The sequence below is a fragment of the Camelina sativa genome, chromosome 5, assembly GCF_000633955.1.
Source record: "Camelina sativa cultivar DH55 chromosome 5, Cs, whole genome shotgun sequence".
Classification (NCBI taxonomy): Eukaryota; Viridiplantae; Streptophyta; class Magnoliopsida; order Brassicales; family Brassicaceae; genus Camelina; species Camelina sativa.
Window position 1 is genome coordinate 27,024,402 of NC_025689.1, and position 16,151 is coordinate 27,040,552.

Genomic DNA, 16,151 nt, shown 5'->3' on the forward strand with positions numbered 1-16,151 from the left:
GCTGGAAGCGCTCGATTTGAACGATCTCTGTGCCGATTCTTCCTTGCACCATCCCCTTGGGCTTTACTAGCAGCTCTTTGTCTGCACAGGAGAAAACTGTTAGTCTATGCATGCTAGCAAATACAGTATAATATAGCTACAAGTACTGGTGGACGCAACAATAATATCTGAATTTCCAAAATAAATGTGTTTCACTCCACTCTATCTGGATGGTAACAGCTTCTATCTAGCCAAAGTCGGATCCTCAACCGGTATATGGTATGGTCGGAAAAACTCTCCACTAAAAAAAATCGAGAGAACAAAACTAAATACTAAGTGGGACATGTATTTCTTTTGTGGTTCATTTCTACCAGGAAATAGTGTATAGACTACCCTGCTTTTCAGTATATGAATCATGATTTGAGTGGAGTACACCAAAATATACATAATATTTCAACCATTTGCATCTTCACCAAAAGTCATGTGAAGATTCATATATGCTGAACATGAATATTCAATCATACTGGGCTGGTATTCATGCTGAAATAATTGCAAATGTATTTCTAATGTCATAAGAAGCAGACGTTATCAGTTGAGGTTAGCGATGATTAAAACACAATTGAGAAAAATGTTACTAACCTCCGAGTTTCTTCATCCCGTCGCTTTGCATCCATTTCTTTGCTCGGTGGATACTTTGGCAGATCAGCAGGTTCACAGGCATATGGTTCACTTGTAAAGAACTGGAAAGTGAAAAATTCAGAGTAAACTGATTCAAACCTGCTCAGCATAATCAGGCCAGTTCATATAAAGCAGCATCACCAAAATCAAACCTAAGAACTTACTTCACTTTTTAAAGCAGCAGTCGCAGTTTGGCGGTCTTCTGGTTCGATTGAAAGAAGGGCGTCAATGAGTGGAAGAGATGATGGTGGGAAGTCTTTAAATGTCTCTCTTATGCTTCTTTTGTACGGTTCACGGGGTTTGTATATGGCTCCATGTGTGAATTTTCCTTTTTTCCAATAATCCTCTGATGGTGAACCACAGAGCTTGTAAATCTTATGGAGCTGCTCTACCTATTTCATGATGATCATAAGCATGCAGAGCCAATAAGTAATTATTCAGCATGCCGAACTCTCCTATAACATTTATAGTTTTTATAGACCAGTAAAGAGAAAAAGGTAAAAAGATACTTCATCAAGGAAGTTCAAAGTGCAGTGCAGGGTAATAAAAGTTGGCGATGCACACGGTGGGTTTACTTTTTGCTCATCTTCATAATCATTGTGAGAAAGTGCCAATTTTCAATAAAGCTACCCAAGGAACCACTCTAGTTGCATGGAGAGATCTGAATAAATTTGGAATCTAATATGTTCATGTAAATTCATTGTCTGTCTGTGTATGTCTGTGAGTGTGCATGCATAAAAGCAGATTTTAAATATTTTTAAGAAGGAGATACTAGGGAAAACACAACTTGCATATTGAGTATTGACTAAAATATTAAGATGTGAATTGACCAGATACCTCTGTCCGACCGGGCATAATAGGTCTTCCCGCCAATAGCTCAGCTAAAATACAGCCGGCACTCCAAAGATCAATACCTACACCATAATCAGTAGCCCCAAGCAGAAGCTCTGGAGCTCGATACCATAAAGTGACCACTCGACTTGTCATTGGCCGCTTGTGATTTGGATCAAAAATTGTTGCCAGTCCAAAATCAGCAATTTTAAGGACCCCACCATCATCAATAAGAAGATTTGATCCTTTGATGTCACGATGAAGCACACCACGACTATGGCAATGCTCCATACCAGATATCAATTGACGCATTAAACATTTCACCTGCAAGATGGAGGAGTAATCTGATCTTAGCAAGAGACAAAAAGGAGCTTATATTTGCAGAGAAAATTTTGAAAAGGTACTAAAAATAGCCCGATAAATATAGATACTGCAGGCCTAACCTCTGGTTCTGAGAACTTAACAACAGGACTTGAAGCAAGACCAGCCAAATCATGATCCATGTACTGAAATACAAGGTATAAGCTACAAGACATCCTTGACGTAACCAAACCTTCCAACTTGACAACATTAGGATGATCAAGTCTCCGCAACACAAGAATCTCTCTTGCCATAAACTTGACACTTTCTGGCTCCAAATTGTCAAACCGAACCTTTTTCAACGCTACGATTTTACCAGTCAAGATATCCTTTGCTTTGTACACATTACTGTATGTTCCTTGTCCAATCTACAACATAAAAGAAGAAGAAAAAAGGAATCCACTTGAAGAATTTTTTTTTTAAAAAAAAAAACACCAAAACAAAGAAGACAAAATATAAGTGGAGTCGTCTAAATCAATAAACACCTTATCGATTTTCTCAAAAGTGTCAGCTTTTCTTGGAACCCAGCCATTTAAAGCTTCACCACAAGCATCAGAAAGCCAAGAAGGCCAACCAGCAGCAACCTGTTCACCACGCCAATGCTTTGAAGGATTACTCAACCGTGGATTAGGCTTTGACCTTCTCCGATCTCCTTTCGATTTCCTTTCTTTATCACCATTTTCCTCCTTAGGAAGAATCTCCTCATTCTTCTTCTCTACTTGAGCAGCAACAGCTCCATTACTCTTAGTCACTTGCACACTACTCTCTCCTTCTACTCCACTAGCTTTAGAGCTCTTAGCTTGTTTAGGTTCAGATGTTGCCGTCGCCTCTCGGCCAAATACACAACCCATTACAATCAATCAATCTAAGCTTCATTTCTCAACATCTTCATCCCTGAAAAAACCTACAAAGAAACCATCAAAACTGTGTAAGATAGATACTACCAAGAAAGCTCTAAATCCAGAAAATGAAGTCGATCTGAGATTACTTGGCTCGAATCGAGGTAAACAAAACCCTAATTGATGATTCCCAACTCCATTGAAGCTCAAGAAAAAAAANTTACTGTATGTTCCTTGTCCAATCTACAACATAAAAGAAGAAGAAAAAAGGAATCCACTTGAAGAATTTTTTTTTTAAAAAAAAAAACACCAAAACAAAGAAGACAAAATATAAGTGGAGTCGTCTAAATCAATAAACACCTTATCGATTTTCTCAAAAGTGTCAGCTTTTCTTGGAACCCAGCCATTTAAAGCTTCACCACAAGCATCAGAAAGCCAAGAAGGCCAACCAGCAGCAACCTGTTCACCACGCCAATGCTTTGAAGGATTACTCAACCGTGGATTAGGCTTTGACCTTCTCCGATCACCTTTCGATTTCCTTTCTTTATCACCATTTTCCTCCTTAGGAAGAATCTCCTCATTCTTCTTCTCTACTTGAGCAGCAACAGCTCCATTACTCTTAGTCACTTGCACACTACTCTCTCCTTCTACTCCACTAGCTTTAGAGCTCTTAGCTTGTTTAGGTTCAGATGTTGCCGTCGCCTCTCGGCCAAATACACAACCCATTACAATCAATCAATCTAAGCTTCATTTCTCAACATCTTCATCCCTGAAAAAACCTACAAAGAAACCATCAAAACTGTGTAAGATAGATACTACCAAGAAAGCTCTAAATCCAGAAAATGAAGTCGATCTGAGATTACTTGGCTCGAATCGAGGTAAACAAAACCCTAATTGATGATTCCCAACTCCATTGAAGCTCAAGAAAAAAAAAAAAAAGTAGGTAGAAGTTGAAATCAGAAAACCTAGTTGTTTCAAGAATCTGATTAAGAGAGCTTTTGAAGCTTGAAGCTGTGTTGAGCGGACGAGCGAAGAGAAGAAGTAGGACGAACGAGCGTTTCTTTTTTTTGGTTTGTTTTGGGGTTTTTGGTTGAGACAGTCAATTTAATTTCTTATTTCCTTTTTTCTTTTTTCTTCAGATGACCACCAGGGGAAAGAGGAAGAAAGACAGATCTCCTCAGGGTCAAACCCCAAGATCATTTAATTAATAGTAATAAAATAAATAGAAAATAGTTTCGAATTGGTTTTTTTTTGAGAAAAAACAGTGAAAAATCTTTCCAAATGTGCCATAATCGGTTACACCTTTCGAAATCTGCCATAGCAATAGCATTGGGTATGAAACGAATTACAAAAATATCCTTCAGCCAAACATAAGTGAAAAGAAGAATCCCAAAAAATAATCTTCTTACCTTCTTACGCGTGTATGTTTTTCTGGTATGTCAGTGTCTTCACCTTCAAGCGGTGGTTACGGTGATGATGATGATGATGGTGTGTCGCTGTCTTCACCTTCAAACGAATTACAAAAATAACTTTTTCTTTTGTTTCTCACCAGTGGTGATGATGATGATCAAAGGCGGTGGTTACGGTGGCGGTATGGGTGGATACGGTGGAGGAAGCGGACCAACGGCCGCAGCAGCCGTCGCTGCTCTACAGAAGCAAAAGGCGTTGTTACAGAGAGTAGAGACTGACATCACATCCGTCGTCTATAACTTCACTCAAATCGTCAATGTCTCGAGGGTTTGTGATTTGATTTCGATTGTTTTACTTATTAGTATTGGATTCAGAATTCAATCTCTGGAGCATAGATTTCGATCGGAGATCTGTTTTTTACAAAAAAAAAAAAATTTTGGATTTTTCGTTCTCAGATCATTGTAATCGTTTGTTATGGACTAGATCTAGAAAATCGATTGTTATGGACGAGATGTAAAATCATTTATTGTGGACAAAATATAATCGAGTGGTGGACAACCTAAAAGCTCAATAGACAAAATCGGTGTTTTTAGTATTGTCTATCATGAATATGAAAATTGTCTATCATTATGTTTGCGTGTGTATATATTTTATTTTCAAATCACTTTTAATATTTACCCAAATGGTGAATTGTTTTGGTCTATTACTTAATTTTTTAATGAATTTACACAAATGATGGACAACTAATATGAATTTGTTGTCCACTTTATTTTGGTGGACTAGTTCCAGTATAAATATGTTGTCCACTTTGTTTTGATGGACAAGTTTCAATATGAATATGTTGTCCACCATTCCAAAAATGTTTTTTACTTAATTGTTTAATGAATTTACACAAATGATGGACAACGAGTATGAATTTGTTGTCCACTTTGTTTTGGTGGACTAGTTCCAATATAAATATGTTGTCCACTTTGTTTTGATAGACAAGTTTCAATATAAATATGTTGTCCACCATTCCGTAATATGTTTTTTACTTAATTGTTTAATGAATTTACACAAATGATGGACAACTAGTATGAATTTGTTGTCCACTTAGTTTTGGTGGACTAGTTCCAATATAAATATATTGTCCGTTTTGTTTTGATGGACAAGTTTCAATATAAATATGTTGTCCACCAGCGCGTCAATTCAAACGCCACAATAACTAATCACGCGCCCTTCCCCTCTCCAAGTGCCACCATCGAACTAACGTAATTCAGGGGTATAGGAGTAAAATGCTACACTGCCATAATTTATGAATATGGCATATTTCAAAAGTTTTTAACAATATGGCACATTTGGTAAGAAATTAAAAAAATATGGCAAAATTGCCAAAAATCCCTTTTTTTTCTTTAAATACCATTATCTAATTTACTTTTGATTACAGTTAAAATAAAATTACCTTCTCACACATTATATAATTTGTAATTTTGTAGTGGTTATTTTTTCTCACTATTTTCAAATTTACTATGATATTCTATTTTTAAATATAATTAAATGACAGAAAATATTAAAGCAAAAAAATACATTTTTTCTCTAGTTTTCCTTTTTTATTGTGTTCTCATTTATTTTTGTTTCATCTAAATCACAATCTACATTTGAGTTTGATTCACATGTTCAAGTTTTAGAGATATGAGTTTAAAAGTTTGATAACATATCTACAACGTTAGCCAACAAAGTATGTTAGAAAGCCATATATATATATATATATCTACAATAGTTTGTAAGACCACCTCCAACGGTGCGAAATGGTGAAGCTCTTTTCAAAAAAAAAATATATCTATATATATATAAATTATACAATAATATTTTAATTTTTTTATTAATATTAGACCACTTATAAAAGGCTACATGTATAGACAATGAAAAAAACGTTTCTCAACCAAGAATTTTAGAACAGTTCTACATTCTCTCTCTTACATATATATATATATATATATTTTTTTTTTTTTTTCTTTAATAATACATTGTTAAGCAACTCTGGTTTGAGTTGTCCTAAGGTTTTTTTAAATAAACATTTAACTTAACTTCCATGTTTTGTTGAGCATTTTTGACCCATTTTTAATTATTATTTTGGTAAACCTTTTAGAGATTCTAGCAACTTTATTTTCTTGTAAATGATTTTTAACATATTTTTTCATAAAACTCTTTTCCTATTTTACAAATGATAATCCTGATTTGTTGTCTATATATAACTAGAATTGGATCCATGCTATAGCGTGGGGGAATATTTACGAATACATACAGCCCATAAAGAATTAAAATATATAACATCCTTATTTCACTAAATGTGCTTGATTATGTTGAATCATATATGTTTTTAATGAGTTTGGATAAAATAGCAGATAAAAAAGTAAATCGTAATATAATGAATTTTAATACAATAAAAGATGAAAAAAATAGAGAAATTTTTAACAATATGATGAGTTTGGATAAAATAAAAGGAATATAAAAATAACAAGTAAATGGTATTAATGTTTACAGAAAATAATGTGTAAGTAATTAATTTGTAATTGATTATACATTGTGTAATTATTTGTAATTGTTTATACACTGTGTAATTATTGTGGGTAACATAAAAAATATTCTTTTTAATTTTAAAATATTTTGGTAAAAAAATTTTATTCAGAAAATAATTTGTAATAATTAATTAATCCAATCTTTTGAGTATGGCATAAAGTTTATTAGTACAAAACTTTACAAATGTTAATCCTGATTTGTTGTTTACAAACAATATAAAGTTAATAAGGATATACATTGCATTATTTGGTCAAGTTTAAATAGAGAGAATTTTTACTGTGGAAGAAAAACATATGAGGATTTTATATGCATTTAACCCAAATTTGATCCGATTAGAAACCTTAAAATCCCCAAATTAGAAAAAGGAAAAAAACCTCTAATTCATCCCCAATTCTCACGTCTTGATTAAGGTTTGTCGTTTGTAAAGATGTTTTTTTTTATCTCATTACACAAAACTTCATTAAACCATTTGAATGGGTGGATACATTCAATTGTGGGGAATAGATATATATATATATATATATATATATATATATATATATATATATATATATATATATATATCAATGTCTTGATAGATTTACTATTATGTAAAAATTTTGTGGAGAAATACATTGCCGACTACAAATAGTATAAGAAATTTCTAATTTAAACATTTTTAGAGATTCATATATGAAAAATTTACCAATATATATATATATATATATATATATGTTTATAAATATGATTTTTGGCAGTTAAGGTGGATATATTTAATTTTTAATATGAACAGCTGTTGTTATACTACACTTTTTGAAAATTGGTATACTAGGACAGATGAGAGTTTTTAAAAAAATATTTTGCTATTTTTCTCACCAAATACTAACTTGTTGGTACTTGAGTTCAAATAATGTGTATGTGATCACAAAACATAGAAAACTTCTCTTGGTAATTTATCATGTCAATATATAAGGTTTTTCAAATTTTCTTCTTGATCGTACCAATCGTCAGAGAAAGATGAAGTCTATAGAAGAGAGCAAGTGTGAGAGTCCATGGACAACAACAGTCGAGACGTTATTAAAAAGCATCATTTTGGAGATACTTTGGACATTTTAGCTATCTAACTACCCCAAATTTTTATTTGACATATGATCTCACATAATTTGGAGTTTTAATTAAATAAAAAGAGAGAAAGATGTGCTACTTATGTTTTACTTAATAAATTAACAATATTAACATTATAACTATCTGAATACTTACATGAATATTTTAATAATTTTTAACTTTTTTAGAATTTAATATATAAATCATATTTTTTAGATTTTTATTTGATCTATATACTTTTATAATACTTAAAAATACAAACAATATGCAAGTGATGCATTGGAATTTTTATGGGCATTAAAAAACTCGATCTCATAATTTGTTTTATCAAACTGGATATGACTTTTTTTAGTATTCTTGTCACAAGAACTGAACAAAACATTCTAGACACATTCAAACAAATTTTTAATAGGAAATTCATTGTAATTACCAAATTTAACCTCGTCTTTCGTAATTTTTTGTTAGATAAAATCCACACAACATCCTATTAATTGAGGTGCTATACAGGGTCAGCCGCTCAATGTCTATTAAAACGAAACAAAAAAGGAATGTTAATCACGTCGAAGAGAACATCGTTTTCTTTCTTCACGGGAGATACTTGTTGATTGTCGCCATTGAATCCCATTTCGCAAATGCTTGGCGCTTTTTTTGCTCTCTTCAAACTAAACACAAGACTATCCATATCATGCATTTTGATGTTCTTTAGAGCTAAGGTCAATGCGTTATAACCATAAGAGTAAAGTTTAAGACAATTTTGCAACAACTTCTTACTCAATGTACTCTTATATTTCTTCTCGTTTATAATTTTCTCCACAATTTTTTTCACGTTGGTTAAGTTTGATAACACGTTATTCGTTCCTACCAATGTTAAATCAGTATTTCTCGCTTTTTGACTCTTGGCATTCTCTTCGAGAGATGCAATGCAAAACTTGTAGAAATACTGTTCCGCATTTTTTGAACTTTGCTTGCACTATCTTTGAACCAGAGAATTTTCTACTCTATTGGCTGTCAAACCATTGAAAAGGGGAACAAACACAAAAAGGTAAATCAAGAAATTCATTGTTCTTTTTTATCTTTGGAAGCAAAAGTCACTAGAGGGAATATATTGAATAGTTATAGTAACATGTGATCCAATTTAAAGCAAACAAAATTCTTTTCACTAAGAGTGTTATCCAAACACATACTTTTTTTAGATAGCTCATGTCATGCGTTACCACTCCGCTTACTTCGTTACCTTCTTTTCTGGCCAATCTTTGTTGCCTAAAAGAAAACATTATGTTATACATTTTGATGAAACTTGAAAATTGTTTTATTATGGTATTTCATAGTAAAATAAATGAGTTTCAGAAAAAAAGTTATGCATGTTCCTCAAATTTTTTGACCATTAGGAAAACAGCAGCAACAACAACATAATTGGTTTTAAAATTCTAAATTTTTTAATCTTACTAAAAACAGATTTTTTTATTATATCATTTAATAAATACTTTCGAAAACAAAGAATGATTTATCTCCATCTATATTTATCAAATCATATATGCGATTTTGAATTATTTACAACAGAAAAAATTTGGTTAAAAATTGTATTTATAAAATATTAAAATTTTATTCAGTTAGTATCATATAGTTTGCAAGTATCTGAACAAATATTATGTCAATGTATTCGGTATTTCCGGTGAATGGTAAAAGTTTTGGAAAGAAACTTTGGAGTATTTGATGACAAATTGATGATGATACATAAAGATCCATCACATCATTTTGGTAGTCATATCAAGTATTAGTCCAATAATCAACTGTTTCTTCATCAAACTAGAATTTGAACATCAATGAGTTAGTTAACATGTACAAGAATTATTTAGTTTTAGAGTTGGAAGTAAAATGTTTTAGAATAAGGATAAAATCAAATACAAGTCATGTAATAATTTTCCCAAAGTTTACAAATGTGAGAGTACTATGATTGCTTGAGTAATTACCCGATACATTTAATTGTATGTTAGCTATAATTGTAATTACCCACCTACTAGTTTGCTGCTGCCAAAAAAATTGATGGTTATGTGCCTCCTCGTTATAAGAAGTTGAGACAACTTTGCTACACAACGAGATAAATCATGTTAGAGAAGTTATTATAACCAGTAAAGCTAACATGGAAAGAAAAAGGGATGATGGTTCTGTTAGATGGTTGGAGTGATCCTACAAGAAAACCTATGATTAATTTCATTGTTACTTCTGACAATGGTCATATATTTCTCAAGGCTGTGAATTGTTTTGGCGAAGTGAAAGATAAATTCTTCATTTCTGATTTTATGAAAGAAGTTCTCAATGAAGTGGGTCATCAAAACGCTGTGCAAATCATCACTAATAATGCAGCAAATTGTAAGGCGGTCGGTGAGATTATTGAGGGCATGTTTCCTCACATCTATTGGACACCTTCATACCCTTAATCTTACTTTGAAGAACATATGTGCATCAGGGAATGTGGAAACAAATGTAGTAACATATGAGGAATGCAATTGGATAACAAAAATTCATGAGGATATGATGGCAAGAAAACATTCCATCATGAACCACAACATGAGACTATCAATGTTCAACAAGTTCTCTCCTCTTAAATTGCTTTCAGTTGCCGATACTCGTTGTGTTTCCATCATTGTGATGCTTAAGAGATTAAAGCTTATCAAAGAGGTCTTCAAGCTATGGTCATAAGTGAGGATTGGTCTATTTAGAAAGAGGATAATTGGGGGAAAACAAGATTTGTTAATTGGTGGGAAAAAAGTTTCTTATGTTATTGATTTCACAAGACCTATATATGATATGATTAGATTTTGTGACACTGACCAGCCATGCCTTCATTTGGTATATGAGCTGTGGGATTCTATGATTGACAAGGTGAAGCTTGAGATCTACAATAAAGAAAACCGTCAAATGTCTGCATATAATATCTTTGTCAATGTTGTTTATGAGATCTTATTTGCTCGTTGGACGAAGAATAACACTCCTCTACATTGTCTAGCTCACTTTTTAAATCTTAGGTAAAATTTAAATGTTTAATTTTTTGTTTTTATTTCATTAACAATATTTATTTGTTGCAGATTTCATAGTGGTGTATGGCTTAATGAGGATATTACAGGAAAAGGTCCCCATAGAGATGGTAATATCTCTCGTGAGAGAATGAAATGTTTTCGAAGATTGTTTACTAATGATGATGAGCATAGTAAGATTCTTAATGAGTACACATTATTCTCGATGAACAGTGATCTTTTTGCAGATTTATCATGCATCGTAGGAATGAGTACTATGGAACCCAAGAGTTAGTGGGCTAACTTTGGTGTTGTTACTCTGAATCTCCAAACTTTGGCTTTTAAGTTGCTTGGCCAACCTAGTTCATCATCTTGTGTTGAGCGCAATTGGAGTACTTACAACTTTATTCACTCACTTAGAACAAATAAGTTAAATCCAAACCGTGTTTAAGACTTGGTTTACATCCACAACAGTCTACGCCATTTATCGATGAATTCTGGTCAAAATGAGGACAAAAAGACCAAGATGTGGGATGTTGGTAGATATTCATTTGATACCATGTAAGATGTCAAATTTCTTGGAGTTTGTTAATATTTCATTAGATGAGCTTGATTTTGAAAACGAATTCCTCAAAAGATAGCTTATTTTAACTATTGTTTAATATATTATATTGATGTTTTTTATGGAGATTTATTATAAATGACTTTGTTTATTTTATTTTATTAATCTATGGATATTTTTATGTTTTTATATTATATCACTAACGTATCGATGCCGTATCCATACTCCTAGATTTTTACTTCAACGTTTCCCATCCCGGTCCCCGTTCCCGTCCCCAATTACCATTCCAGTACCATCTTGAGGCAACATAAACTATTGAGGGTGTGAGAAGAGACGAGAGTGACTCTTGAAACCGGTTTGGTAAACCTGAAGCCGGTTTAGTAAGAATTATTTTTATTATGTTTTACCAATTTGAGTTTTCTTTAGACATTTTTTTTTTCATCTGGTCAATTCAAAAAGAAAGATACCAAATCCAGTAAGAAAATATGAAGCTAGTTCGTAATAAAAAGGTAATCTCTTCGAGTTTGTGTCAAATAAAGTTGCTTTCTCTGGCTAACTTTATTCAGACAAGTCGTGAGCTTTTCTCAATTCAACCAAATGAACCTCTAGTTATATAGATTAGTTAACTGTAAACATCTTTTGAAGTTTTGAAACCTTCCTTGTGCCAGCCAACAAGTGTATTCAATTAGACGGTTACCAAGCTCTGAAACACTTATTTGCATAGGACATCTCCAATGGTTCTCTATTCTCACCTCTAAAATAGAGATTGCTATTTTTCATATATTTATATAGGAACCCTATTTTCTTTTTACAAAAATTCGTCAATAAATTGAAGAAAAAATAACAATCTCTATTTTAGAAGTGAAAATAGAGAAGCATTAAAATATAACTCACTTCTATTATAGAGAAAAAAATAGGGAAAACCATTGGAGATGGTCTAACAATGGGGTGTCCACAGTTTTACAGGTTATTTTATTAAATATATGTTTTGAATACTAGAAAGAAGTAAAAGGTTTTCTTGAAGGTGGAAGTAAAAATACGTTTTAGAAGACAGATAATAAAGTCAAATACAAGCCTTGTAATAATATTACCAAAGTAGCATAAATCTCAACAGACACAATCGCTCTCTAGCTAACGAAACAATGAGACTGGTAATTTTCGTTGTTGCTAATGGTAATAAACGATTTCTACTTGGCCTTTTCCAACAAGAGCTCCTCGATAAGCTCAGCTGCTTTCTCAACTGTGGTGATTGTCTGTGCTTTCTCCTCAGCCATTTCGATCCCAAACTCTTCCTCTAGTCCCATCACAATCTCCACCTGTGAAATCATACACATGAGAAAATGTCAAACGCATATATATATATATATATATATATATATATATATATATATATATTTCAAAGTTTTGCTTTTACAATGAACACAGCATATGCAAGCGACAAAGATGACAAAGGGGCATTGGTTATATAATGCATCAGGAGTTGGAACCAATGGTTGTTGTTAAAGCGGATGGAGGAAAGACAAAGAATTACCGTGTCGAGAGAATCAGCACCGAGATCAACAAATTTGGTGGCACCCTCAACTTTCTTGGTATCATCAAGAGAGAGTTGCTTCTTGACAATTGCACACACCTTGTCCACTGTCTCAGGTTTAGCCTGTGTTCAACAACCGATTAATCAATAATATATTGTTATCCGCAACCAAATCAAGCAACAAAAAACAAAACAAAACGCATTGCTGAAACTTCTAAAGTAACAGTTTTGTGATGTAAAAGGTGAATCGGAAAGCATCATATTATATATGTATGAGAGAAGAAGAGAGTCTTACAGCGCAGGAAACGGTCAAGCGGGAAGGAAGCTGACGAATCTTAAAAGAAAGATTGCTTCTTCCAAAGGCATTGCATTCTATCGGATTTACCGCAATCGCCTGCCATCAATCATCATTCCACAAATCTCTTTCAATCAGTACAATGCAACAATCGAAAGAGATAACCGAAAGAGCGGAAACAATCTGCGAGAAGAACAAGCTTCTCGGTTTCTTGATTTACCAGACAAAGTTAAACAAGAAGTTATCCTCTACGCTAAAAACTAACCAATACAGAGTTGTTCGCTCATGTTAAATTCAGATAATAACAACAAATCCAATTCGAAGAGAATAAAGAATCATCTAAGTAAAACAGATTCATCACATCAACGAGATTAAAAGTTACAGCAGAGCACAAAAACCTTTAAATCAACAAATCAATCTAAGATCAAACGATTCTGACAAAACTAGATCTACAATTGAAGAAGAACAACAACTAGTTTTGAGATCAAACAGATCAGATCTATAGCAAAACGGGATGAATCACCAGTGTAAAAAAAAAAAAGAGAAGAGAGATAGAGATACCAGTTGGCGAGGGCGAGCTTGTAGGAGAGTAGAGGAAGAAGAAGCAGCAATGGAAGAAGCCATAGAAGAATGAATCGTAAAGAGATCGGTAAGTCAGATTGAAGCAGCAGGAGGAGGCGGAGAAGACGAAGAGATGTGAGAGAGTGAAGAAACAAGTACGAGAGGTTTTAATTTATAGTCTAAAAGAAATAATGAATCGTTTCTGAGATTCCAATGAAGGTGAGCGCAGACAAGTCCAGCTGAGGTGGGTGCTTTTTTGGCAGATATGGGTACAGATAAAAGAACAATTTTGGCAAAATTCCAAAACACAAAACAAAAACAATGAGAATAGTCGTCTGGTATTTTATTTTTTTTCCATTACATGCAAAAAAAAACATTTCAAATAAAAATTGAATTAAATTTTGGTTTTCTTTTGCGATTAATTACAGAATAACAAACTAAATTAATTAAGAAAGGCAATAAAATCCGAGATAAAAGAAAAAAATACACATATTATATATTTTATCTATTCAAATAACTAGGACTAAGACTTCAGCGCATTCCCTATATAATAAAACGTACGTACACAAATTTTTTTATAGACTATATAATTTTTATAAATTGGTTACAAAATAGGTTATAAATTAAATATATATTGGTTACAAAAAATATTATAGATTAATTGGTCAATCTGTGGACTATAAGAATACACTTAAGAATATTCTAAAGAATTCTCTTAAAGAGAATATTCAAATGATTTATACAATTTCCAAAATAAAATCTTTAGTATTCCATGTATTGTTACAAAATATATACTGTTAGGCATAAAAATATATTGTTAAGCATAAAAAGGAATAAAATCTTGGTAATTTATCATATTTAATCGTGATTTCCGAGATCTTATTGTGCATTTGAAAATAAAATCTTATCTAAGCATGGATCATATTAAAAAAACTTTCACTAAACATGTTCAAAAATCCCCTATATAATAAAACGAAAGTACACAACCTTTTTTCGTATACTATATAATTTTTATAAGTTGGTTATAAAATAGGTTATAAATTAAATATATGTTGGTTACAAAAAAGGTTATAGACTAATTGTTCAATTTGTGGGCTATATGAATACACTTAAGAATATTTCAAAGAATCCTCTTAAAGATTCAAATGATTTATATAATTTCCAAAATAATTTTTTTTAGTATTTCATGTATTGTTACAAAATATATACTGTTAGGCATAAAAATATATTTAGCATCGACCAGATATTTTGTTTTTATCAGAGACAAAGAATTTTTTTTCTTATTTACAAAAATTTCAATCAAAATTTGGCTATAATAAATTGATAATAAATTGTTTACTGTTGAACCCCGAGGGGCTAGTGGTGGTTTGGTTTTATTTTATAAGGATGAAATAAATCTTTCTGTTCTATTTCATAATGATCGTATAATTGATACAAAAGCTGTTTTTGATCATCAATTGGTATATTTATCTTTTGTTTATGGTGATCCGGTTCCCCAACATCACGGAAAAGTGTGGGATAAATTAACAGATATTGGATCTTTTCGTATTGATCCTTGGTTTATTATTGGAGACTTTAATGAATTAATTGGTAACCATGAGAAGCAGGGTGGTGCCTTGAGGTCAGCTTCTTCCTTCAAACCTTTTATCTCAATGATTAAGGATTGCGGGATGCTTGAATTTCCATGTTATGGGGATCAATTATCCTGGCGAGGGAATCGGTGTAATAATCAAGTGATTCGTTGCCGACTTGACCGGGCTTTAGGTAATGAAGACTGGCACGCCCTCTATCCCAATTCGAAAGTGGAGTATTTGGAGATGATTGATTCTGATCATAGTCCAATTTTAGCAACTTGTTTGACGGCGGTCCGGCGGAGACAGAGACAATTTCGGTTTGATAAGCGGTGGTTGGGTAAGGAGGGCTTGGCTGGAGCGGTTGAGTTTGGATGGAATCGGACACGGAATATTAGGACTCCGGGTTTTATTGATAAATTAAGGAATTGTAGGAATTCGATTTCCTGGTGGAGGAAAAATAATGTCAGTACTGGCCCATCAATTATTTCTTCTTTGAAGACTGCTTTGCATGACGCGAAGATGGATGACTCGGTTTCGCTGGAAGATATTCGGAGAATTGAGAGGAAATTGAAAGAGGCATACCGGGATGAAGAGATTTATTGGCAACAAAAGAGCAGAAAATTTTGGCTAAGGGTTGGGGACAAAAACACTTCATATTTTCACGCATCCACTAAACAAAGGCGGGTTCGTAATAGGATAATTGGTTTATTTGGTGCAAATAACGTTTGGGATGAATCAGCGTCGGGTATGGAACATATAGCTACAACATATTTTGAGGATCTGTTCAAGAAATCCGATGGTGGAGATATTTCTGAGATGCAACAAGCTATTGATCCGATTGTTACGGCAGGTATGAACAGAGATCTCATCAGGGA

The 16,151-nt window shown here is 32.7% G+C and overlaps 3 protein-coding genes and 1 pseudogene across 3 annotated transcripts; all 4 read right to left on the bottom strand.

The window, feature by feature from the left end:
* LOC104787660 overlaps positions 1-2,906 on the bottom strand; it is a 4,456-nt pseudogene extending 1,550 nt beyond the window's left edge.
* Positions 2,721-3,832, bottom strand: LOC104789616 (probable serine/threonine-protein kinase At1g54610). The gene is made up of 4 exons (XM_010515289.1): positions 3,551-3,832; positions 3,048-3,466; positions 2,837-2,930; positions 2,721-2,752 (listed from the first exon to the last, which is right to left on the bottom strand). Exons 2-4 carry the CDS (start codon positions 3,411-3,413, stop codon positions 2,721-2,723), a joined length of 492 nt encoding a protein of 163 aa, XP_010513591.1. The 5' UTR covers positions 3,414-3,466; positions 3,551-3,832.
* LOC104789617 (putative invertase inhibitor) lies at positions 8,257-10,578 on the bottom strand. The gene is given in 3 exon segments (XM_010515290.1): positions 8,257-8,830; positions 8,966-8,999; positions 10,572-10,578. Coding segments are annotated over 3 exon segments (615 nt in total).
* On the bottom strand, positions 12,312-13,938 carry LOC104787661 (acyl carrier protein 2, chloroplastic). The gene is made up of 4 exons (XM_010513263.2): positions 13,703-13,938; positions 13,142-13,240; positions 12,847-12,969; positions 12,312-12,631 (listed from the first exon to the last, which is right to left on the bottom strand). Exons 1-4 carry the CDS (start codon positions 13,763-13,765, stop codon positions 12,503-12,505), a joined length of 414 nt encoding a protein of 137 aa, XP_010511565.1. The 5' UTR covers positions 13,766-13,938; the 3' UTR covers positions 12,312-12,502.